Below are 27,815 nucleotides of genomic sequence, written 5' to 3'. Positions count from 1 at the left end.
AGTTTGTCTATGAGGATGTTATGGGAAACAGAGTTGAAGGCTTTTCTTAAGTAGAGAAACACAACATCCACTGCAATGACATTAGCCACCTACTGGGGACATCACATGAGGGCCCATGGGCTTGTGTCTGTCCGGTTTGTTTAAATATTCCCTAACCTGGTCCACTTCCACTGAGGGCAAGTCTTCCTTGCTCCAGGATTTCTCCTTCATCTCAAGTGCTTGAACTCCAAAAGGCAAATCCCACAAAAAAAAAAAAAAAAAAAGATGGAGAAGTACCTCATTCAGTACCTCAGCCTTTTCCATGTCCTTTGTCACCAAGGGACAGCACCACCTTTGCCCCATTCAGCATCACACTCATATTTTCCCCCACCTTGCTTTGGCAGCTAACATACCTGTAGAAGTCCTTTTTGTTTCCCTTTACAACCCTCACCAGATTCAACTCCAGATGGGCTTCAGCTTTCCTAACCATACCACTGCATCTTTGGTCAGTGCCTCTACATTTCTGCTGGGGCCATCTGACCCTGCTGCCACTCTCCTGGAACCCCTATCTTTCCAGGACCACCTCCCATGACATTCTTCCAAGCAGACCCCTCAACAGTGAAATTTTGCTCTCCTGAGGCCCACAGTTGTGATCCTGCTTTTTTCCTTACTCCCTCTTTGCAGCATCCTGAACTCCACCATCTCATGATTGTTGCAGCCAGGACCGCACCTGACATTCACATCCCCGACCAGTTCTTCCTTGTTTGTAAAAATATGAGGCCCAGCAGAGCTCCTCTCAGTTCCTTGATTACCTGTATCAGGAAGTTACCATCAATGCATTCTGGAAACCTCCTGGATTGCTTGTGCCCTGCTCTGTTTCCCTCCACAGATACCAGGTGGTTAAAATTCCCCATAAGGACAAGGGCCCGCAAACGTGAGGCTTCTTCCAGCTGTCTGAAGAAGGTTTCGTCTACTTCTTGTCCCTGATCAGGTAGTCTGTAGCAGGCAGACACCAACTACAATATTGGTAGCTGTGGGCCCTCACTGGGCTGCCCACTAATTCTGACCCAAAAACTCTTACTTCGTTCCTCGCCCAACCCAAGGCAGAGCTCTGTGCATTCCTGCTGCTCTCTCATATAAAGGGCATTTATACAGTCATGGGGAAGACCATAGACATATAGAGTAGGGCTTCTGCTGGGTGGAGAGGTTTGTGCTGTTTTATCTAGTTGAAGCTAATGATAGCAGTAGCTTCCTTTCATAAAAACATCCACAACCTTTCCTCAGGTTTAAACATTTACATATTGAGGCATTGCCATAGATGGTGTTCAAGACTCAGGTTAAGCTATCAAGTATTGCTGCCACAAACCTTATCTGCTTGATTTCACTCCCACCCTGGGTTCTGTAACAGCTTCAGGAAAGCATCAGGATCAGATCCATCTTGCTGTAAAGGAATCCTCTTTACTACCAGTTCATTTATCTTTTTGCTATTACTAGAATGTCCTCGATGCAGCATCCCACATGGACACAAAAACCCTAATTCCTCCAATGTACAATTGGACTGACAAGTTTTCAGTTTCCCTTGATGCTTTCATTCATTCCAACAAAAAGCCTTCATTAGAGTGGGGAAAATATATTGATTTCTTGTCCAACTTAATCACTCCAGGTTCAAGGGACCACAGAGAGGACTTGACTATACTAATTTTATAAACATGAACAAGAGGGGGCTGTTTGTCATTAGGTTCAGGAATCTTACATTTGGGTTTCTCTCATGCTAAGTTTGCTGTACTTTGAAACTGCTCTGCCTCACTATTCATACAGTTTTGACATTTATTCACATACCATCTCTTTCCTCCATAGTTCAACAGCATAATTTAGAGAAACTGAAATTTTCTTTCTTTTTTCTTCCTTTCTCTTCCCTTTCATTTCCAGATCTCCCTGCCATCACTTTGCATAATTATCCCTTCTTAAATCTGCAAAAAATATCCTTTGTACTGCTCTTATTTTTTCTCACTTATTTCTGAAACATTTCCTAATATTTTTCGTTTGATATAAAATCTCTTGTCATTCTTTTCAGCGCAGAATGCCTTAAGTGTCATTTATTGCTGCTGTGCAGTTCTCTCTTCCTCTTCCTTTCAATTCATTTACTACCTTCCTCTAGTTCTCCTTTTCTATTTACCACCACTATACTTCTAAATTCCTTTATTTCTGCCTCACACAACTGTCCTTCCTTCCCTTAAATTGTTCTCTATTCTTCTGGATGTTGTTTTTCCATTATTAATCTTTTCTTTGCTGTTGCATTCAGGATTAAATCAGACTGATTTTAAAGTGTCAAGAACAAGTCATAGACACCTAGGAAGTTCTGCCTGCTCAGACACAGCACTCTGTCGTCATCACATTACTTCTAAGGCCTTTCATGCCACTCTGCATGTTTTTTGGTGCTTTGGTGGGGTTTCTTCTTCTTTATGGCTTTATTAGCACAAACTTTCCTAATCATGCACTACTTTTTTTTTCCTTGTTCCCCTGTCACTCCTTGTGCTTTCTCCATTTGGGTCTTCTTTTCTTGTGCACTTCCTACTTATTACCATGTATTTTGAATGGGTGGCTACTTAGGTTTTCTTAGGTTTCCCTTTCATAATTTCTCTCCCTCTCTGTTTCACTTTTTTGCTTAGAGCAGGCAATGACACTCTTTCTGTGTTTTGGAAAGGATCAGTCCCAAAAAATCCTCACCTTGCCCAGAAACAGGGATTGCAGCTAGAGTGTGAAAGGATGATAGTGCCTATGGTGGGTTCCCTATATGATATGTCACATCATGATGTGACATACTATCCTCCAGGCTCAGTCGTCACTGTCCCCAAATGACAGCAACAGATAGATAAGGACTGTTGCAAAGCACCCGTCCTTGCTAATATGCACGTGTGCTGTTCTGCTCTTTCTGTCCAATTTAAAGTAAAATCATTCCTGTAACAAACTTAACACCTGACCACGGTCACTGAAGTTTAGGAGATGGTTTACTAGATTTTTCCAAAAATTGAACTGTGGTCAGAACCAGTCTGGCTGATCAGTCTTCTGCATTGGCTAGGAGATACAGTATACATATACTGTTATATGTGAGTGGATGGTTGCATATTTGGGGATGTGTACAAGTTTTGATGGCATTTACTATTTGTTTAACAGACCATAACTGCTCTGAAGAACAGATTATAGTCAGTTATGGATATCTGAACTTAAGCACTTATTGAAAAGTGGATTTCTTGACATGATATATGGAGTCATTAAGTTCTACACTATAAATCCTTTGTACTGTCCTTAGTTAGCAAACCACTGAAGCAGTCATCTGCTCTGAGCCAGTCTCTGCACTATGCATATATGTTGTCATAGGAACTGTTTTTAAAGTTTCAGGGCAGAAAAATTACCATGAAGCATCAAATTTAAGTATTAATAATATGATTATAATAACTCCTTTCTGATTAGTTAAGAGCCTTAGTTTATTTTTTAACTTTCCCTTAAAAATAATTATAATAATGCTTTTGGGTTGTTTGAGCTAAAAAATGCATAAGCAGCTCATTTTTACTGATTTAACAGTGATAAACTTTGTAGCTCTTTTTCTAAATGGAGGAAGATGTTCTGGTTTGATTTTAATAAAAGAAATATGAGGAGTAATTTATCTTTACTATGTTATATAATTTTGGAGTAGTATCTTTACAACCCCAACACCTAAGGATCTCCCAGCACTTGAGTTAGTAGCACAGTTCAGCAGCATGTACAATTCCTTCTGATGGCTTCCAAGCTGCTTCTTCACAGTAATAGTATATGGCCTTCAGTAAAGCCTTCATCCTACAGCTTTAATCTGCATGATTGTCCTAGACCATGGGCTTCGGGAACACTGAAGAGTGTTGCTTTTTTTAATTTTCACACTTGTGATCAAAGGTGTACTTTTTTACTGTAGCCTTTCTTATGACCAAAAGGTTTTTAAAATAATTTTATTTTCTCTGTGTATAAATGTTCAAGTACTGTTGATATGGGCACTAAAGTATGTCTTCTTTGAGTCACACAAGTTTTCTTATAAAACTGGAGTTTCAGCAACAAACTTTAAAACAAATTATTTCCCATACACCAGATCTGGCTGGGATAGAGTTAACTTTTTTCATAGCAGCCCATAGGGTACTGTGCTTTGGATCAGTGGCTAAAACTGTTGATAACACATCTATGACCCCCACCAATGTACAGCGTGCCAACCCACTACAGCTATGAGAGTCAGACTATGGGAAAGTCCATCTGTCTTAGACAGAACTGAAAATCTCTTGCCACAGAATAATAAACAGTGTGTGACTGTCAATGCTACAATGTCGAATATTACATCTGCTCAAGGAACCTGTGTTGTATAGCTTTTTACTATTACAGATTACATGATCATTCCTAGATGTATTTGTTGTGGAGAGCTGAATGATTTACTACTTAATACCAGCTTTTTCCCTCTTGTTTTTTAGCCCCTTGTGAAGCCAACACATTCTTTTGCCACAGTAATATGTGTATTAATAATACATTGGTCTGCAATGGACTCCAGAATTGTGTGTATCCTTGGGATGAAAACCACTGCAAAGGTAATGTGTAGAATCGGAAATGACAAGTCATTTAGACTGCATGGGATACAGCATATAATCCTTAGTTTCTTGTTAAGTATGTGCCAGATGGGTCAAAGCTCAGGAAGAGTAATTCAGGGAGAGCATACATCAAGCAAGAGAGAAAATGAAGAGTGGTAAAAATACCAATGGATTTTACTTTCAGTGTTTACATTTGTTTTGCTTGGTGTTGATTTGTGTTGGTTATGTCCTTCTGGCTGGTTATGTCCTTCTAGCAGGCTTTCTGATGGCTTGGTCTGTTTCCCGTACAATCTAAAATGTAATTAAAAGTCAAATTTTGGTTCCTTTGTCATAGTTACCTTTGTGGTGGAGTAACATATGGGTAGCAAGTGTCTTTTAGCTGCATGCCATGCCCATAATAGCTGAGGTGGGCTAAAAAGCCAAGGTGAAGTGTAATTAACACTCTCAGAAAGCAAACAAATCTACCTATAAACAAGTGAAATTGCAGAGCAAGGAACAAGCACAAGAAATTAGGTATAATGTCTGTTTCATAGGCAGGGACTGATGTTCCTAACCAGGTGCTGACAATGGTTTCTAAATATTGCTCTGTGTTTCTCAGAAAAAAAAAAAAAAAAGTCAGCATCTGTGTTGTCTTCAGGGAAAAGAGCTTAACTAACTTACATTGCAGGCTAGGGAAACAGTTCACTTCCCTCCCGCCCCCCGCCACCACCCCCCCCCCCCCCCGCCACCCCGGCCACTGCAGATTTGTTCCTGGAAACAGGGGATATGCCAAATTTAGGAACCAATCAAGAAAAAATTCAGAATGAGGTGGATTAGCAGTCAGCCCATAAGTCTGTTGAAGCCTGTAAAATCCTGACAAGCAGTGCAACAGGGTAAAACACAAATGAAAACATACTTCAAAAGAACACAGCAAAACTGTGGCATGGCATAATATTCTTCAAAGAAACTGAACATACTATTGGGGAATAATGATCTATTCTCTACTTCTTCAGCACAGAGGAAAACAGAAAACCTTCCCCACTATTTAATTTCCAAAATGATTTTCATCTTTCATTTGCCAAGTGTCTTTTTATTGGGTCTTGTGCATTTATCCTCTCTTGTTTTTCTGACTAGAAAAAGGAGGTTTGCTGATTCCAGCAAAAAGGTTGTTTGCTTCTGTGTTGCTTTTTCTAACTCTGCTGCTTCCCCACAGTTTGTGTCAGTCAGAGAAACCCCAAGTGAATCTACAAAAGTAGGCAATGGGGAGTACTTAAAAGTTCATTTTTGGTATCTAGGAGATTATGAAGAGATGGATGTTATTATTTTGGTGCCAATAACTTTCATTTCAAAGGCTTTTTATTAAGTCCTTTGATATGTTTTACGTTGTGAGGAAAAATGATACTAAACTGGGTGCTGAAACTTAATCACAGTTGTTGAGTCTTGCTATGCCTGTGAGACACTGATGTGAATGCGTTCAGCTTGGATTTCTACAAGGCTCAGTTACTGTCTCATGTGTCTGCAGCCATTTGAAAGCAAGTTACAGAGAAATACACACAACAGTAGGGTAAAACTGGTTTACTTTTTATTATTTCACTGCATATTTCCTGTTTTTCTTCATTCATAATGCTGAATTTGCTGGCTAACATCCTAGAGGCCCCTGAGTAAAGGATAGTAGGTAGGATCAGCTTTTGGATTTTTATGGGTGTTTAGAAAAGTTGTGGTAATTAATAGATCTGAAACCTCAATTTGAATAACTTTTCTATTTTATCCTGACGTAGCTTTTTCATTGAATACTGTCAACAGTCCCAGTCAGCTCATAAATATTAGGACTTCACTAAAGTTCCCAATACAAAGAAGAATTTATTTTTAAATCCTGTAAAATCTTGCTCTTTCATTGGTCCTAATGTCCTAGTTGCATATATTTACTGGAAGAGACAGAAAATAATGAAGAGAACATCTGTAACAGTCTTAGGGGCTTTAGCAGGCAAATGGGGTTCAGAGGTGACACTAAAGCCATCTGCTTGTTATGGTGGTTGCTTTTTATAAAAAATGTAAATAATTCTTTTATCTAATTAAGCTTGTAATATACCCTAAATGAATCACTTTCCAAGTGAATAGGCACACAGAGGAGCTGTGTGTTATTTGGTTTTCACGAATACCTGATTTCTTCCTTTTTTCTTTCTGTCAGTGAGGTTGATTAAGTGAACTCAGACATAGACTAGGCTCTGCTTTGCAGTAATCTGTGAACCCGTCATGGTTGTTTTTATTCTTGAACTGCAATTAATGTTGTGCTTTTTCTCCTGTCACACAGAAAAAAGAAAAGCTAACCTATTGGACCAACTTACCAATACCAGTGGGACTATAATTGGGGTGACTTCTTGCATTGTGATCATCCTCATTGTTATCTCTGTTATAGTACAGATCAAGCAGCCTCGTAAAAAATTTGTCCAAAGGAAAACAGACTTTGATCAAACAGTGTTCCAGGAGGTGTTTGAGCCTCCTCATTATGAGTTATGCACTCTCAGAGGGACAGGGCCTACAGCTGACCTTGCTGATGTTGCAGATGACTTTGAAAATTATCATAAACTGCGGAGATCATCTTCAAAATGCATTCATGACCATCACTGTGGATCACAAGTGTCTAGCATTAAGGGCAGCCGTAGTAACCTCAGCACAAGAGATGCTTCTGTCTTGACAGAAATACAACCCCAACCTGTAAAACCACTCATTCAGCCCATGAACAGGAGAAATATCCTTGTCATGAAGCATAGCTACTCACAAGATGCTGCAGATGCGTGTGAGATAGACGAAATTGAAGAGGTACCAACCACAAGTCACAGGCTGTCCAGACATGATAAAGCTGTTCAGCGGTCAGTATCAATAGATTTTTGATGAAGACTATTGTGTAAGGACTTGATTGCCCAAACATATTCACTCTTTATTCAGTAAAGACGTATTTTCTTTCTTTATTTATTGTTTAAATTTCTGTTTCCTGATAGCACATACCATTATATTATCTCTCTCTTCCTGTCTCTCTCTCTCATCTCTGCTCCTGTTTCCTGAAGGATCCTGTATCTCAGTTTTATCTTTCTACTTTATATCTTTCTTTTTCTTTTACTATTTTACACATACCCAAATGCATATACACACAGGTCAACAGAGAACAGGTACAATTTTTAAAAACCAAAGAAGATTTTGTCTGAATCTAGTTTTTGAAAGAGCCACATACATGTGGCTTCATTGTAACTCAGGTGGCCTTGAGTATCATCCACTGTTGGTCTAACATCTCTAAATCAATACATCAATACATCAATAAATGAAAACCACATGTATCCATTTTGATGCATGGCACAACAATGAGAAGCACAATCCTGGGGTGAGGAAACCCCTTTTCTCATGAACCATTATCTTTTATTTAATGAATGACAATATTTGCAAAACTTTACCATATCTGTTCCATTATTAATCACAGTATCTTGGCTTGTCATATTAACATATATATATATATATATATATATATATCAATGAGAACATGAGACAGCATAGTGAATAGAGAATACTCATATATTTACATGATAGAATGTAGTTAAAAGAAATCTTTCTAATCAATAAAGAAGTAAAGTCAAGCATGATATTTTTAATAAAAGAACTATTCTTACTGTATATTGCACTTTGAATGACTGTAAATATGAATGATTAAAAGTTTACACGTAAAAGAAAAAGAAAAGCAGAAACATTTATGAACCATTTATTTGAAAAAGAATACAGAAACTTTTTGTATATATTTGTGTTTTCTCTTGCATGCATTATTTATGTACTTCTTCTGACTGTTTACATGCCCTCCATATTTTCTTTGCACATTAAGGCATTTCTGTCTCTTAAAAAAAAAAAAAGAGTTATTTGATTATCCTAATCTAATTACATGCCAGTATAAATTACTTCATGAATATTGATCTGATTATCAAGGTGTACTGTTTATTAAGTATCTATATGCATATATTTCTTTTTTTCTATGCAAACATTATTATTTTGAATGAAATAGCCATAACATTCCAGGTTCTGCCTCATTGGGTCTCTAAGCAAACATGAGTCTGAGTACAACACAACTAGGGTCTAAGAGACAAACTTGAGGTAAGTAAACATACCTATACAACAATTGAACCATCTGTTGCTTTCCATTTTATTTGTTATATTGCTAAAATGCATGTTAGTTCTCAAGTTATATGTCACCCTGTATGGACAGAGCCAGGTTTAAATACTGAGAAAACTGAAAGACAGATGACCACTTTAGCATTGTAAACTAAGAAAAATCTATTAATTCCTTATTCTTGACAGCACTATAATCATCCCTTAGCTAAATACAATCTTCATTCCAAACACATTGTGAAGACAGATGCTTTGCATGGCTCTGGTGTTTCATTTATTTTTTTATTTATGAAAATAAAATTTAGAGTCCCAGCATGTGAAATAGTTATGTAAAACTTGGCAATCTAGACCAAGCCAGGAAGATGTGGAACTATCTGTTTTCAGTTAATTTTATTCATTCAACCTCATGAAGTGTTGGGGGAAGGGTATGTGGTAGTACTGATAAATTTAGAGATTCTGTAGCACTAACGTTAATGTTTGCAAATTAAACTTCCTTTTTTGAGTCTTTTCCTAGGCTTTTCATTTTGTATAATTTGTTATCAACACTTAATCTCAATAAGTGTAATCTCAGATATTTATAATGAAGTTATAGATAGTTGCTAGTCTGACAATCTATATATATATGTGTGTATATATATGCACATAGATATATGTATATACATGTTTATATGTGTATATATGTATACAGCAATTTTACTGGGAAAAAATCCATTAAGGCTTTTATTGCTTCTAGATAGGTTAGGTAAATATTTTTTCTGTATTTTTCATCAGAGAGAGAATGTATTTTAACTTTGTTTTGCTTTCAGACAACTATTTATGCAGTCATGCAAACTCTGAATGGAAAAATCTATAGTGAATTATTGCAGCTGTCTGAAAGAGAGACTGGACATGTTTCTAATTTCATTTCATTGCCTTTATCCAAACCTAAGAAGTACAAACATGTTTTACTTCCTTAGCAAGATATTCCCATTGCACAATAATATGTTTCTTTTGTAATTTGGTTACTGGTCACCAAGTGCTCCTTAGTTTTTAAATATATTTGGAGATTTGCTGCAAACTTGAAGAAGAAATTAGCTCCTAACTGAGACTGTCCTTTTTTTTTTTTTTTTCTTAGTTTTATTTCAGCTGATACGTTTTATGTCTGTTATTTACTTGTATGTTGTGTGGTATGTGGAAGAAGATTTACATTGAACTTTTGTTATATGTACATTGTTTTCATTATATAGACTGCTTGAGAATAGTGCGCTCCTGGGTGATTTTGAACATGCTACAATGAAATGTGAAACTATCGTCCTTGGAAACACCAGCTAGAGGTTTTATGGACTCTCTGACCAGCTACTGTCATATCATGACAAAATTCAGCAAACAGTGTTGAGTAAAATTACTAGAAGGCAATAAGACTTTGTTTATTATGCTTATCAGTCATTTCTCTTTTTTTCCCTCTCTTCTTTTCGTTGCAAGTTAAATTCCCAATTTCAGGAACAATTTATTGAAATCAGGTATTTAGCCATTCATAATCACTTCAACAGAAATGTTTGTTGGATGCGCATCTACCAATATGACTGAATTTGACATTGAGAAAAAAAGCTGCATGTATGTTACTGAATATTTGAGTTGGCAAAAATCCCTTTATTAGATACATTGTAAAAAGCATGCATTCACAATTAATTATTGCTGTTACTGTTCCATTTCTGTGTCATATGCTTGCTACTTGTAACTTTTTATATAAAGATACATAAAACAATGTATAATAATTTCTTACCTTGAGTTTAATGGCAATGTTTTCTTTTAACAAATTTACAAATCTTGTGTAATTCAGAAGATTAAGCTCAAAATGTCACTTCTAGGAACTTGAAAACCAGATACATCAGAGAATCAGCCTGTCTCTCATCCCTCACTTATTGAAAAGCAAAATACATTAATATTTTAAGATTTAAATTAATTCATAATATATAAAGTTGATCACCTAATTTCAGTTAAAAGGTTTGTGATAACCTTTGTGCTCAATTCTGTACTCTTAACTAATTTATTTCTATGACAATTATTAGGAAGTTTGCTTCAGTGTAGCGGAGTAGCAGGTTTTTATCAGTTATACAAATGCTATGGCTGGGCTCCAATTTTAGAGATACAGATATAAACCACTTCACTTCCTTATGCAAGATAAAATATTCATAATTCAAGCTATAAACATTAGTAACCAACACTGAAATCAAACCTGAGACGTTAAGTTATTAAGGAATTATTGTAGGTTGAAAAGCCACAATTATGTAAAGTTGAAAACCTCCTCATTTAAGAACTCAATAAACATGCATAAAATCATAGTTTCATTATCTATTTAAAGTGTTATCTTTCAAATTCTGTTTCAGAACAAATCCCAGTTTCTTCTTAAACATATTGTGTCATTCATAGTTGTTAGATTTTCCTGTATAAAAATTTTGCTAGTTTTATTGAAAAAGCGGGAAGAATTCCATGGATATTCACAAAGTATAAATAGATGGGAAAAGAGAAAACCTGAAAGACTAATATAAAAAATAAGGTGATCTATATCAGCTATTTAAATATATAGTGCATAATTTACATAATTAAAAATACAGGAAATCTGATTTCTACAAAACAATTTCTACAAATGTGATTTAGGAATGACATGAGAAGAAGGGTTTCAGATATTTGCCTCCTTTTTTTTGTACACTATATTTGCAATCTATTTTACATAATTTGATTTTAGCTTGATTAATTTGTTTGTTATCACATATTAGCTGCAAAAACCACTCCTCCGTCCTCTGCAGTCAATGAGTCATTGAGTCATCTCTTACATGGATTTTTAGCATGCACTGATAGTTCATTTCCAGGTCTATATCTTTCCAAGTTCATATACATTATCACTGTTTTTTTCCTTAATCTTTCCAAGTCCTATCTCATAATCCTTTCTGAAGTATATTATTTGCCACATCCTTGCTTAAAATGCATGCATCCATGCATCCATTATAAAATCAAGGAAGAATGAAAGACTTGCTGAAATAAATGCATATACATGCACACACACCTTTATGTATATTTATAAATATTTACTAATGGAAATCGTGTATGAATAAATATATAAGGAGAAATCTAAATATGTGAACTTAGCTTTGAATGAATTATATTGGTGACCTAGAAAAATGTTGAAGCCTTGGATTTTAAAGTTGCTATATATTTAAGTGCCTAAATTCCACTGAAACATAGAGTTGGTCTAGTCCCTCCTAGACAAGCACACAATGAAATCCATTTTATGATTTTTCCAGTGAAGTGTTGACTGAGAGAGCTTAGCTGGAGAAGATATGGGTATTAATAACTATGTTGCATGCAAATCCTTGCTTTCTTAAAAAAACCCTAATTATATCAGGGAAAATGAGTGAGAAACATAAAAACATCTGTAAATAGAGCAGGTCAAAGTGAGAATGGTAATGCTTACTTGATTTTGGAAACTTCTTTAGAAACATGTTCTCTAATGAATAGGTATACCCTTAAAGAACACCACCATTGTAATTGACAAAATATGTGTATACTGGGGGAACAGGGTCAAATTATAAAATTATCTACTAAAAAATAAACAACAATATATTCAAACTCAATTAAAATATTATAATTGAAATATTTAATTTTAAGAAAATATATTCTGTAAATAGTCAGTGTAAATAACAGCCTAGTCCACTATACTGCAAGCAGTAAAGGTAACTTTTGCTTGGTATCACACAATAGTAGGATACCTTAATGTGATCTATAAAACTCAAAATATTAAAATAAAAGGGGTTGTTGTTGAAAGTAAACAGTTTGCCTTTCCTATGAGTATTTTTTATTATTATGAAGCCACTTTTTTAAAAATAGAAAGCAGTTCAAGCAAACGAGTTCAAACAGACAAGCTAGTTCAAGCAACTTCAAGTTCATGCAAGTTCAATTAGCTATAAAGAGAATACTCAAAACTGGTATTTGACCACATACTATAAGTGAAATTTAACCTATTCTATTACACCTTTTCCATTTTATGGAAAGAAGGTTTGGCTTGTTAAATTAACACAGCTATATGTATTCTGTATTACAATTTAGTAAATTACTGTGGATTAGCTGAGCTGGTAGTGTTAGCTTCATGCATTTTACCTCATGTTTGGCTTAAGCTAAAACTAAGAACGGTGGATACTAGATCATTTTGGTTTGACTGGTGTAGTGTGTGTGATGTAGAGCCATGTTGACAGTATGCTTATTTCTTATATATTTTTTAAAGATGAGTTTTTGTTATCACAGTGCATTGCCATATTGTTCATAGTTGTGCTTGTTTGTTTTTTGGGTTTTTTTTTTTTTTTCCCATGGGTGTAGTGTTATGTATATACTTTTCTTTTTAGATGATTGTGTGAACAACTACTCCCAACCATTTTTCACTGCTCCAGGAAATATGGACTTTTCAGTTTGTGAAGTCTTCTCTGCAGCATCATTTAAAAATCTCAGGAAGTCCATTTTGTAAACCATCCCAGTGTAAATCCTATCTTCCCAATTCTAAAAACAGCTTGAAGGAAAAAAAAAAGGCTCTGAGAAATGTTAGTACCTTATCCTTCTCTTTTTCTCCATTTTTATGCTGGAGATATTCTCTTGAACCTAGCAACAAAGTAAGCAATGGGAGGGAATAAGAAAAAGTAGAAAGGTTTCCTGTTCAAAAGAAATTGCTAGCACCAAAAAAAAAAAAAAGGCAGACAAAGAAAAGAAACAGAGAAAGGTATGCTAACTAGAGGAAGAGTATGAAGGATTGTTGCTCATACCCATTCACAAATTTACAGACACATTTAGGACAGATAAATTCCTTAGCCACCAAATAAAAATATACTATCCATGTCCATCTCTAAAAGATAGCTGTAATACCTGTGCTTTATAGAATACTGTCCTGCAAACAAGAAGCTGGCTTTTTCTGTTTTCTTGTCTTCTACTTTATGTGCAATCTTTCTGCTACCAGAAAGATATTCTAGCTGAGGGAGCACAGCTGAAGAGCTAAGTGATACAAAGGAAAAAAACTGTATCATTCAAAACTCTTTTTAACACAGAAGTTTGTATCTGATCTGGAAGTCTCTTATCTCCTCACTCCTGACTCAACATTTGATGTGAAGTCCTGGACTCATGGTTCCACTGCTCTTCCTCATTATTACTTTGGCATCGTCTCTCTTTACTCTTTGATGATCATTTTACATCTTTATCACTGCTGCCTTTCATTTCTGTCCATAGTGAGTTTAGTTGTGTTCCCTTCTCTCCTCCAAATTACCTGCAAATGCTGAAGTCCTGTCAGCTCACTGACCTTGTGTTACCCTTGCATCCACCTGGCTCTTTCCCATCTATCACTTCAGAGCCATCTTAACCTTACCTTGCCTATAAACAGAAAATGAAAACATGTGATCACAGCATATCTTAATTATCTTTAATTTATGCAGCACAACAAAAGCTATGAAGATAAATTGGAATGAATTGGAGTAGGGGCTTATTAGGGGTATTGGATTTGCATTTTAATGACTGTGCATCAATGTTGTCTGGGCCATCTACACCTGGGTTGGCATGCCTGCTCCTGCTATAGTCATACCTCAATGTGCTGCAAAGAGAAACTTACTTCCACCCCTTTTCTTCTCCCAGTGATACCTGCACGATTGTCAAACCAAGTTTTATTTCAAGAGCTTCTATCTTCTCTCCTATGCTGTATTTATATTAGTATGTCCCTCCACACAACATAAATCCCTGTCCTAGCCTCCTTCACATGCCTATTAAAACACATTTCAGCTGCATAGCCTGGCAAACACCTGTCAGTGGTGTGGCAGAGCTATCATCAGCAAGGTAAGAACATCAGCCACCAGGAGAAGCAGGAGTTGCACTTCCCTCCATTTGCTTTCCCAGGAAAAGGAGTCATGCTGATCTGCATTCTCCCAACAAGGTCACTATGGGAAAAAAGGGAAGATGCCATCCACTTCTAGCAACAAACTGTAACTAGGAGTAGAGAGACAATCTAAGCAGCCCATGATAAAAAACAGAAAGAACAAGATTGCTCAGATTTCATTGCCAAAGTAACAGGCCTGACCAACACCATGTAGCAGCATTGCATCTCTTCATGCTCAGATAAGGGAAGACTGAAATGCAATCTTTCTTTATCCCAGGGAGCAGGATACTGCAACTGTGAGTACCGATTCTGTGCATGGTTCTGGAAGGACTTAACAGCTGCTTGCATACATGTAGGCAGACAAAGGCTTACTGGGCCTATAGGGGCAGTCTTGTGCTGCCACATGCAGTGGACAGCTCTGCAATATCTAATTACTTAGACCTTTTAAGTTTGCCGTTCTTCAGTCTGTTCTCCTCAGCTCCAGTGAGACATAGTAAATGCACTTTGTTTCTAAAATGGTGGTTTCATTGGAAAGTGATTACTTGGCATTTAATTTAGTTGGATGCGAAAGGCATCCATGGCACTTGCTGCAGCTATTGTAAAAAAAAAAATAAAAAATTGGTGTTTTTTGCACACATCCTGGATACATGTATCTGGTTAAATGAACAATTCAGCTGCATCAACTGCATCAGTAAATGAAGACACCTTCCATCTAAGGTTTTGCTAATAAAACTGCAGGGCCTGATTCATGTTCTGTTCACATCATTTCTCTAGATCCTCATTTTTTCTGAGTTCAATGAAAATTTTAATTAGGAAAAGTCGGTTTGTTGAAAGCGAATGGCTTTCACCATCTTTAATGAAGCACAGAACACAATTTACATTGGGGAAGAAGAGCTTCATTCCTCATTTCTTGCTTAGTACTAGAGGAGTTTTCAACACCAGTGAAAATATAGGTGAGCTGTTCTTTCCCTTTGTTTGACAAATCAGTGATTCAATGCAAACTTAATGTTCTATGCTTAACTGACCTGGGTAAGTTAGAAAAGGAAGTAAAACAATGAAAGAGAATGCCAGAAATCTAAAGTAAACATATTTTCCAAATGATCAATACAGCAATAATATTTTTAACAGTTACAAGACTAACAGCTGAACACTTAGTTACTATACAAACCCAATCCTAACCCCCATTTTTGTAACAAATTTCATATTATCATAAAATGTCATTCAGCTGAGGAATACGAAAGATTTTGTATTTGTATACGAGTTTAAAATTACAAATCTAACACTTAAAAACCTGTAACAAGGAGATTATATCCTTTATTCTGGGACAGACATTTTAAATACAACTGATTTTTCTGGCCAGAAAGAATTATTGTCTTCTTTTTTTCAGAGCCAAGTCTCTGCATTTTGAGTTTTCCTTGCCAAATGGAAGAAAATTTTAATCCCTTTCCAACTTTTTCACTCCCAAATTCTACTGACTATTTTGGCATAGAAAACACCCATGGGGTGGATTTGTTTGATATTCTGAGCATGTCTGCACCTCTTTGGTAATGAAAAAGTACATTACAGCTTTGCCTGCAGGAGGAATTTCTTCAACTATTGTCTAAGTTGCATGGCAAAGATTCAGGCGCAGAGACTTGTGCTGTCATTTGAGAGTAACTTTAGTGGCATAAAGGATCTTGTTAACTTTTAGTGTGTCGGTGGAAAGTCTACACTGATCTAGGAAAATATTGAGCATTTCTTAGCTAGTAATAGCTCAAATCTTAAATTATTAGAAATAATATGAATATGGCATCTCCATTTTTTAATATCGCCATCACATTAGTGATTGGAAAAGAGAGTGATATTAGCATGGGCAACTTTCAGTTCATAGCAGAAGGGAGCAAGGATAATGTAACCTTATTATTACACATGCTAGGGTTTTCAGATCTGTGATTCTTCTCCTTAAATTCAGCTAGAATTCTCAGTTTTACTCCTCCTCCCCCTTTTGTAATGCAAACTTTGTACTATGGATATGTCTATGGGATGAACATCATTTTTTGCAATTCAGTAGCTTATCTTGGTGGGGACTCAAAAGGAAATAATATCTGCTGTGATAACATATAATACACAGCTTTTTAAAAAAAGGCTATCAGATGTCATTAGAATTCAGCTGAATCATTTAATGTGTTGCTGGAAAATTATTAGTTCCTACATGCATAAAAATAAAAATAGGAAAGTACTCTGGAAGCTCTGCATGATTTTAGTTCTCTAAGATTTTATTGTTCAACTGGCTTTGATCAAAAGACAGAAATCTCAACAGGGACATAAACTTTATACAGCATAAAGTTTTAAACACACATCTGTTTGGAGTATATGAAGAAAAGAAAGGGAACATTTAGGAACTTTTTTAACGGTTTGAGAAAATGAGTGGTTCTTCTACCTCAGAATAGTCAAAGAGACTTTGCACAGGCTCCTTTCTGTAGAGTCTGTGCATTGTGATGAACAAAACATTTAAATAGGAAGTATAAATGCAATCTTTAAGAAGGAACAGAAGTAGATCATGGTAGTGAAAATGTTTAGAAGTAAGGTGTGTGATTCTGAACCTAGTGAATACTACCCTGAAATACTGCAAAACAACAACTCCCTTTGGTTTCCTTAGTATAAGGCATATGGTTTCAGGCTGCTACACCAAGGGGGTAATATCCAATGAAGTCGCTAGGAAACTTCTTTTCTCACTGAGGCTCTTGTCTAGTCCCTGAATCAGGATCTTGTCATCCAGTCTTTAAGGGTGGGCTCACCACCCTCTGTTGCTGATGACACTAAATGGGCTGATTGTTCACAGGTGATGCTCTTCGTGACAGACCTGTTGTCATTTTTGTTAGCACTGCAAATCCACCTCTAGCTATGCTAGTAATAACAGAAGTTAGTGGGTGATGGAGAACTTGGTCTAGTTAAGCCTTAACTATATATATATCTGTGTCCGTTTCTATATTTTAGCAGTCAAAGTAGAAATAACAGGGTAGCTAATATACTTTAAAATGCATTCTGTCACTCTGCTTGGATTTTCTTTAGCATTGTTGAGACATATTCATTGATAAATACCTATCTGGAGTATATCTTGTTGAATGCCATGGTTTAAATGACAATTAGATTGAGCATGAAGCTCTGAAGATCTAAATTTTTGTATCCCTCCCTCCCGCCCCCAATATATATTAACGTTTTAAAGCTCTCCAGGCCTCTCAGGAACTGTTATTGAGTTTGGAGCTGACTTTTGTCAGTGATGAGTACTAGCTGGGTCAGAAGAAAGAAGAAAATCTTTGCATCTAAACATTGCCAATATATTTTCTCAATGTGAAGAACCATCTGAGTACTATAGCCACATGGATCCTTCTACTGTTAGGGGAGGAAAAAACCCTACAGTTCCAACTAGCTAGGTTTATGTCATAGTTGTATTTTCGCCATGTGAAAACAGTCCTTATTATCCTCAGTTTCAAAGTACATACAAGAGAAAGTGGAAAGCAAAGGAGGCTGCTAAGGAAAAAAACATCCAAAACCCCAACAGTGGTAAGTAAATAAATCATTGTACACTTGTGCATAAAATACATGTATAGTATACCATGGAGTGGAGCCACTTCTCTTCCTTTTGGACAATTTGCAAATCCTCTAATGAGTTTATGGGGTTTGTTTTTAGACATGGATCAGGCATTGTCTGCTAAAATTTTAGGTATGTTTGCTTCATCTAGTTATAAGAATTATGAACTCTACATTCCTAAATATTTTTTAAACCTACTGGCCAGACAGTTCCAACACCTTCTTCTGGTCTATGTATTTCACAGATCATTTAGAAACAGGAACTATACTATAGAATTCCTGTTGAGCCTAGCAAAACATTGCATAGCTATGGCATCTAGCCGGTACTGTAATCATAGTTCATTGTTTGAAAAATGGGGAAAAATGCAATGATGTAATATAAGGTCACATTTGAGGACCCAATCCACAGAACCCTGGAAAAGGACATTTTAGTGAAAAGGCAGTGGAGAGTTATTTCTGAGAAGCTTGAATTTGTCCTTTTTCGTATGCTGATGTCTAAAACGATAACAAGCATTTTGAAGGAGAAAGGGAGAACAAAAGCATAATCCAGATTCTTTTCTTTCATGATAATAGTAGGCTTATCACTACATCTACTGCCTGGATGATGTATTGTTTGGGGAGGATTCTGTGCTGATACAGGCTTTTTATCATAACATGTAATGCTGATGCTTATGCAAGCCTCCCCCAAGCTTTTTATTGAAGTTTCATAAAATTCATAAATCCAATAAACATGATATGAGAATATGACAGCATTTCGCCTTTGCTGTTTTCAACAGGAAATACATTCTAGATTAAAAATTTGCAGAAAGCTCAAGTTTGAACAAAAGTCATGAATCTCTCCCCTCCTCCTGGTCATACATATAGTGGAGTTTAACACTGACTAATTTGTAAAAATGTGGTGCATATGCTGACATATGCAATCCATTTTCTAATATAGCATGCTTTCTGTCACTTAGTATGCGTATTTCCCAGGTACATGGATACTCCATTATGAACACAAGAGCTTATATGTCCCCAGACAGCAATAAACAGTCATCAGATTGCTGAAAACTGCAAATGTGCCCAAGCTAATGCTGCAAGTATTTGGACTGATATTGCACAAAGAAACCGGACAGAGAAATACAAAGGCAGGCTTTTATCCATTTCCAGACTATTTCATGCTTGGCATTACAAAATGTGTTTAAATTGCTATGATGATGAACATAAATTAAAAAGATTTATCAGTTCTCTTTGTGAAGATTCTGGTAGTATTTTATTCTGGGGAAAAAAGATGCAGCTAAAATGTCATGATGCTTAGAAAACATCTGTTCTACCAGATCATGGCTAAAGCAACTCCACACTTACTTTATTTGTGTTTTGTTATGGGCTTTTATGTCTTTCAGTCACTCTTAATGAACATTAAAAGCTGCTAGTCAAAGGTACATAAAGTCTCAAAGCTGAATCTTGCTTCAAGAAGATCTTGGATGGATTGGACCCTTACTGGGATAAATACAGCAGAAGCTAAAGGGAACAATGGGTACCTGGTATTTCTTCAAGTCTGTGCCACTGCATGGAGAGTAGGGAGGGAAACAGCATTGTCTGAAAAACTTCTAGAGTTTTGTTGGACTCCTTAACCCTATTGTATATCAGAAACCAAAGCACTGTAAATAAAGTCCCTCTTCTGTAAAAGTACTTCTTTTGCTGCCATCAAAAAGAATATGAGAGGCAGATTGAAGCTGTCTGACATTCTTATAGTTTATTACTAGATGATTGTTCATCTGCATTAGTTTTCATGAAATTGAATTGGTCTCTCCTGAAACTGATCTGGGAGGTTTTAAACTTAGTCTCGCACATGGAAAAAAATGGCCTCTAACCACTGGGCCAGGGAGTTCGACTCTTCCTTACTCCTCTCCCTTCAGTTTCCCTTTTGTTCTAATGAATGGTTGTCTTTAAACAGAAAAGAAATAATTCTCATGAGAGTAATTTAATAGAGAACTGTGCAAGAACAGCTAGAGCGTTCATCAGCACTTGCAGATGTTTAGTTTTGGAATTATTTCCGTTAAGTTACTTGAATTCACAGCTTTAGGTAACACTATCTGAAACCTTCCAGTTGAAAGGAGGCTTTGATATTCCGTCTGTCTTTCCATGTTTCAATTCTGCTATTCCAGTAGAATTTGGAAGCTCCTGCTTCTAAGGGCTGGAAGAAAATCCCTACAGAAGAAGGGCTGCTCCCCAACATATGCCTTAGATAGCTGAGTCTCCCTTCCTCTCAGCTCAGTCACCCTCACAAATGACCAAGGTCAAAGAGGTTGCAGCAACCAACACCAGTTGGAGGAATGAGACCCTGAAATATTGTTGTTGGCAAAGGCAAATGGAGGTCTTTTCCTGGTCTATTATTACTGGTCTTTCACCAGTGACAACTGATAAGTCATCTTGCATCCAGTAAAAGGGAGTGAAGATTTCTTTGGGCAGGTCCTCCTTATGTGAACTTACACCTTATGCGAATTTACAACAAATGCTGACTGCCAGAGAGGACTGTAAGCACAAGGGGATGTGCCTTTTACCCTCAGCTAATTCTGTATACTTTTTTTTCAGGGAAAGGTTCAATATTTATTTTGTTTAAATAGAGCTACCTTATCAGCAGGTTAGACACCTCAGGTTTTAGTGCAGGACAGGTTTTAGACACTTCAGTAAGTCAGTCAGTTTCTATCGGAAAGCTCAGTATCCAGCATTGTTATTTCAATGAATCCAGCATTACTTTCCTCATGAGTACTTCTTTCTTTTGAAACGGGTCAAAACAAACTCAATTACCTGCCTCTGTGACAGATTTCAATAAATCTTTCTTATTTCTTTGTGCTAAAATGGGAAGATGAAGGGAAGAATGTAGCATATTTTATCTGAAGTCAGTTCCTAATTCAATTAGAGCTTCATCTTGGCCCCATTGAACTCACCGGGCTTTTTGCCACCGACTTTAATGAGGTTAGAATCAGACTCATAGCACGCAGTTTCTTATTTCTTCCAGATAACCAATTAAAATATTAAATATCTCAGGGTGAATGCTTCCCTCTCGTCTACCTGTCCCTTGATATTGTGTTATTGCTTTTTCTTCTGTCCTTCATTAAGTTTTAATTAAGAGTTCCTTTGTGTGTAGGTAAAGGGGACCTGTTTTATTTTAAAACTTTTCAGGATATGCTTCAGTTTTGATGGTTTCTAAACAGAGAAAAAATATGAGCATGATTTTTTTCTAGTGGAGGCCTAATCTACCAAATGTGCTTCTCTGAGGATGAATTGGGAAATGAGATGATGAATAAGGGATATGAGAGCAAGCATGCACTCTCTTTTAATTAAAAAAAAGAATGTATTTGATTAATAAGAATCCTGGTTCTCATCAAGGCTCTCCAGAGAAAGTAAACCTCCTTTCTATTTCACAGAACATCCATTGTGAAAACAAGATTAATATTACTGATAGTTGTTTTCATTTCTGAAGCCTCATTACATTCATATCCATTCATTCTTCTTTTTAAACCTGTCAGATCAGTGCTTACTATTTCGCATCAGTGACAACTACAAGTAATGCCTTTTGATCCAGTTCGTGGCATTGGTTGCTGTGCCTGACAATACAGGTGAAAAAAATGTGATACCAGGGACTACAGATACAGATAAGAGCGTGAAGGAGAAGATGTGGGCAAAACAACACCTCTAAAAAAACACTTGGATGCTGGTATGTTCTTCTATAAAGAAGGAAGATATTTACTTGAGTGGTGGAGAGAAGAAGGGAAAGAGAAAGGAAATGATTTGGCTTTATTTTCGTTCAGATTTGTTCTAGTGATCATGTACCTGTTAGGTTGCAGTATATGTATCAGTAATACTGCCTTGCTGATACTTGAACGAATGTATGTTGCCCTCCTTTCAGGTAAGTATTTGAAAATCATATCTTTGGTCTAAACAAAGATTTTGCACTACAGTTACTGACTTAGGCCTTATGTGCAAGGCCAAAAAGGTATTAGTTCTCTCTCTTCTGTGCAGGTACACACAGCATATTGGTATATGCAAGATGATAGTTGAAGACCTTTGTAGAACATCTGAAATTAATGAAAAATTAAATTTTTACTTGGATTTAATAACTGTAGGGGGATAGAAGGGGAGATGGTAAAATGCCACCCAATCTATTGACTTGCCAAGTCAGTAAGAAGTTGTTTCTAATGGTGTGCAATATAATTAAGTCAACTAACTTTTTTTATTCTAAAAACCTAAATTACACAGTCTAGGGTGTTAGATGCATGACAGCGATTCCCTGTTCTTGTAGGAATTAAATTGTTGGCTGCTTACAAGGTTTACTAATGACAAAACTGTCTAGTGAATTCATTATGGCCTTGTTTATCGATTTCTCTAGGTCTCTGGGGAACATTACTGACTGATCTGACATTTCTGTCTCAGATGTATATTGAAAGACTTAGAACTGCTGAAAACAATCTATTTAATGTACAAATACTTTTGTCTAATTGTTGACTTTAAAACTAGCTTAAACAATGTATTGAATGTCATCGTGGCGTTACCTTTTGCCTCTGATGAGGGTGTTTGAGCGGCCTCCTGCATGCTTTAAGTTCCTTGCTGTAGATGTAGTAAGGGCAAGAAAGAATTTTTCTCAATACAACTTTGTGCTGTGAAATCCTCTCCAGTAAAGCATTTTATCTTTCCTAATACTTTTTCCTTCTGTCTGGAAAACAATGGGGAATGTTTTCTATGCAGTGTACATCCTGGACAACTTCCAGGGTTTGAATTTTGGCTAGTGTCACTGTGAAACTCTAGGAGCAGGAATTTAGCATTTGTTTAGTTAAATGAACTGGGAACCATAGATCAAGATGTTATTTATAATCCAATGTCCCAGGCTAATTTTAGTAGCCAAGCTATATATGCCTTGAGCAAGCAGTTGCTAAACCTTGCATAAAAAGCTTTGATGTCTATTGATCTTGCTGATTATAGTCATACCTTTCATCTGGAAAGTGGTAAATGGACATCCTTGGATAAATTAAAAACCACATTGAAGCAAATTAATGGCTTTTATTTAAACAAATAGATGTGAAACTTTATTTTGTCTATATTGGCTCCAGCCAACAGCATATAAACTACATGAATTTTCTTCTTTTTTCACCTGATCCAGGTGGTGGGAGGCTTTAATTTTCTCCATCAAGTTTAAGAGACTATGATTTGAATGAAACAGTACTGACTAGATATCAATTTAAACAAGAATGAAGGGATGGAAAAAGATATTGAATCAAACTGAAAACAGACCTTGTACTTCATTTGTTCAACAGGCTTGCAATTGGGTTCGCTTTTGTGTTATTAAATACTAGATTCTAATCTGAAGCAGTGTATCTGGCCAGAACCTGTTAGATGAAGAAGAAAAAGAAATAAATGTCACAGACATTTATCTCAAAGCAGGTGTTCCTTGGTGTCACTCGTGACTATGTGAGTTTTAGATATGATTGAAGTTATGCTGTAGGACAAGGCAAATTTTCCTTTGCCAGAAACTGGCAAGATATATAAAATGACACAAGTTTATTTTACAGGAAAATAATCATGTGATCATTCCTTTTAATTCAACAAGAAAAAGAAAGAGACCTAAACTACACCATTTTATTATAATATTCAGGTGTTTTGGAGAGAAATACCTGAGTCTGGGGTGATTCATACCATGGATCCAAATCTGAGGTTTTTCCATATTTTGGGAGAGTCCCTGGATAAGCAAGTTTGTACTTTTGCATATGAAAAATAAATCTATTCCTCTGGAAAACTGGCATATTTTGATACAGAGATTTAAGATCTCCTTCCTTTATCTCTAAAACTCATTAGTATAAATGGTATCAGCAGGTTTTTGAGTTGCCTGAAGCTAAATCTGAGTGGTCAAACAGTATTGCAGAAATGGCTCTGGTAAAATATCTGAAGTAAAATGAAGGCAAAACCAGTTCTTCTTCAACTTTAATTGATCTATTTCATTGCCTTAGATGGTGACATGTCTGCAAGCATTTATAAATCAGTGAATGTGCTGATCCATTAACAGTAAATCCTGTTGAAATTATGGTAAATTTACACTGATTTAATTTTTTTTTTAAGTGCTAGAATACAACTTTAGAAACAGCTTTATTATAAAGTGCATGGCAGCCTGAATGATATTTTTAGTGGAACAATTAGTAATTAATTACAAAAAGAAAATGCTTCAACTTTTGAGCTATGTTTGTCAGTATGAATAGCCAAGGTTAAATCATATGTACTGCTAATGGCAATTTAATGAAATGTGAGCAATGGATAATGCTAGAGATCTTTTGGAATGGCTGATCTATCCAGTGGTTTATCAGAAATACAGATTTTAAACAGTTAAAGCACAAACTATGTTTGTTTCAGATTTTTATTTTATATAAAACTGATCACAATACAGATGTATTTTTATATGTGATTTAATTACACTATAGTAATTCTATCCATTTACTGTCTGTCAAAGTTTGTACTTATATAACATTCACAATTCACATCTGCAAGTTCCGAGAACTTAAGGGTGTTATTACTATTTGTAATGTTAATATCTTTCTGCCACTTTTCATTATTTATGAACGGATTGTGCTTTGTTGCGCAAACTGAGAAAACACTTTGAGAAACCTTATATCTTGCCTTGTCTGTTAGTTTAAAAAGAAATACAACCAAAACTTCATATAGTTAACTGTGCTATAATCTTTTAATTTGTCCTTTGTAGTCAGGCTCTACGCTGATCTCTCCAAAAGCATCAACAGGCATCTGTTTATTGATCAAATCAGAGCCTACACTGTGTTTCTGAAGTATGCACTGAACAACATATATTTCTTTGGCTTCACTTGTTCTTGCTGTTTTCTCATTAGGATGCCTAAGGATTTTGACTGAACTGGTGGGACTGAATATAACTAGGAACTGAAAATGCCCCCAGTTAAGGTTTTCTTGTCACTGAAAAAGACCTTGGCTTCACCTTTCACATCCCAGTGGACGGCAATCTAAAGTGAAATTGTTCAGCTGAAATTGCTGGGACCTTAGGTACTTCAGGCTACTGGAAAGACATCTTATTATTAACCCTGCATTAATGAAGAGATCAGACTTAGGGTATGATCCAGAGCCCATTGTAGTCAATGGAAGTCTTTTTCCATTGACTTCAGCGGGGTTTGGATCAGGCCTTTACTTCCTAAAATGAATAGACTCCCAGAGAAAGCCTGCTGTAAGCAAGTGGCATCCTTTCCTGAGATCTTAGAAGATGCTGAAGACAGTAGTATACTCATACTTTGCTCATGAGTATCGGTATATGCACCCAGTGTATCTTAAAAGTAAAGAAAACCCTTAAAGTCTAAACGTTGCTAGTCACATTCAGAATGCTTGATCTAGAAAGCAGGGATTTATGTTCATATAATAAATTGGTAAATTATGAGAAATGATGTAGATACATTTCTGAGTATTTCTTAGTTCCAAAGGGAAAGGGGAGAATTTAAGTTTAAAACTCCCAGATCTCTAGTATGTGAATCCTTGACATTCAGAAATAAAAAGCAATGATATCACTAGAGACTTCACTTTCTGTCACAATTACTGTAATGAAAAGTAATAGTACAAACATAAAAACATTGATTTTTCTATGAGGAGTGACCATTTTCAAAATTTCTATTTCTATAAAAAGGATCTAAATATGCTACAAAATTGAAGGAAAAGAAAGAATTTCTTTAAAAACAGCAAGTAGCAGGGGGTTACAAAGTTCCTGTTTTGTTGTTACTGTTTCTCCAGAATAAGTTTAAAGAATTTCCCTAAATTGAAGAGCAAGTAGAAAAAATTTAAATCCTCCCCTACCTCCTGAACCCACGTACTTTCCAAAGAAAAAGTTCTGTTGCAAGTCATGTAAATGTCTGAAATCCAGAATGCCTGAGAGCACAGACTGAGCAATGGCTTCAAGGCTTTTGGCTTCATAGACTTGATTAGTTACATGATGTCTGACTTAGATATCTGCAGGACTGTCTCTATGTCTGAGCTATTCGGTCAAGATTTCCTTTACAGATAGCACTTCTGTAGCAGAAATCTTATCATGCTCATGCAGTTGTTTAAAGTCGATCTGATGAACTATGGCCCAAAACTCCCTCTATCTCTCCACTGATTATGAGAGGAATAAATATGACAACTCAAAAATACATGTATACATTTGAGCACATGATTTGCTTTCCTCCCTCCTCAGCTGGTACAAAATGAGAACCTTAAAACCTTGTAATCAGGACCAACAAAAAACTTGTAATCAAGGTTAGAGGTTCAAGAGTGAAGTGGCTGAGAAAGCCTTTGGATTTCCAGCAATCCTTATGGTAACAGTGAGAGGACTTGGACACTGCCAATTGCCATTTCCACAGTTCTAAAACAAGTGTTTTGCAAAGGGAAAAGAGGGAGCCTGAAAGATTTCTGCCAGAAGTTCAGAGACATCTCAAGTCCAGACACTCCCAATACCTTCTTCACCTTTTCCTCTTTCCATATGAGGGTGCTCATAACTTCCATTTCTGGCCAACAGCCTGAAGCAATTATTTTCTGGTACTTTGTAGAAAATTCAGTCAAAAATTTTCATTTTTTAACAGAGAGTTCTGTTCTCCTTTCCTAGACATAATGAGGTGCATAGAGAGAAATAAAATGTCTCTGAAATTTTTGTTCTATCTGGCACCTCTGAAGAGAGTTATCTGTAGTGTTTAATTAGCATAATCTTTGACCAAACTAATAATTTCTACTGAACAAATAGTATGGGGCAGGTTGTTGGTGCTTCTGAGGTGGTTTCGTTCCCTACAATAATTCCATAAAGGTAGAGTCCTCTGGCTGACTGCAACAGGACTTAAATGGAAATGGAGCTGCTTGAAAAATCTGTTTTGGAAATCGAATGATACAGTGAAACTCCTCAAGAATTCTTGCTTTTATATCTGATCCAAATTTAATTTCTGATTACAAGTTGAATGCATTAATCTTGTCAGTTAATAGAAATTTTACAGGAAACTTTATAGTCAAAGTATGTATCGTAATTGGCATCATTATTTCACCTGACAATTTGCTTTCTTTTAAAAAGTTCCATTCCTAGGTGACTCTTGTGACAGTTCATATCTCCCTTGATTGATATGACCCTATCTGACCCCATTTGTGCAGTTTACAATGTTGTATAGGTCAAAAATTCTCTTTGAACACTGGAAAGGTGCACTATTAAGTTTTGCAGTTATATTCTGTGGGGCAGATTGGCATGACTGTAGTTTATAATGCAACCAAACTTAAATCTGTATATGTTAATCATAAATAAGGTCTTGAGTTTGACTTTGGGCTACTGGTTTTTGAAGCTTGCTCTTATATTGTATAGTTTCCTAATAAAAGTTACACTCGTTCTTTTATTTGATATAGTCTCTCCTCTTCAGTTCATCATTTTCTTATTGCTAGCTCTTAGACTTCATGCAAGAACACTAATTAAAACTGGTAATATATTGCCTACTGTAATGAGTCTCTTTTCCTAACTTGCAAGAGAATATTGGTAGTATACCTCTTTATATTATTGAAAAAATACTATGATAGCACTGCCAAAAAGTTTTGGAATTGTTTTCCTTTATACACTGTAAATTATTTCTGTCATCTATGTTATTAGATTTTAATTCAGTAAAGCTGAGCTA

The 27,815-nt window shown here is 36.1% G+C and overlaps 1 protein-coding gene across 5 annotated transcripts in view; it reads left to right on the top strand.

Moving 5' to 3' along the window:
- NETO1 (neuropilin and tolloid like 1) overlaps window positions 1-27,542 on the top strand; it is an 85,811-nt gene extending 58,269 nt beyond the window's left edge. For 2 of the 5 annotated variants that reach the window (XM_087757667.1, XM_009471303.2), the window contains exons 8-11: window positions 4,467-4,580; window positions 6,871-7,429; window positions 8,616-8,690; window positions 9,932-12,245. In XM_087757667.1, coding sequence (XP_087613793.1) covers window positions 4,467-4,580; window positions 6,871-7,429; window positions 8,616-8,676 — 734 coding nt within the window. In that variant the 3' untranslated portion in view covers window positions 8,677-8,690; window positions 9,932-12,245. The other 3 variants (XR_015704741.1, XM_087757652.1, XM_087757643.1) reach the window with 3 other exon arrangements.
- The last annotated feature ends 273 nt before the right edge of the window (window positions 27,543-27,815 follow it).

Source organism: Nipponia nippon, unplaced genomic scaffold (assembly GCF_047370975.1).
Source record: "Nipponia nippon isolate SJK-2023a ecotype South Korea unplaced genomic scaffold, ASM4737097v1 scaffold_1, whole genome shotgun sequence".
Taxonomy (NCBI): Eukaryota; Metazoa; Chordata; class Aves; order Pelecaniformes; family Threskiornithidae; genus Nipponia; species Nipponia nippon.
The sequence above is the reverse complement of the archived record's forward strand: the minus strand, read 5'-3'. Positions and strand labels throughout refer to the sequence as shown.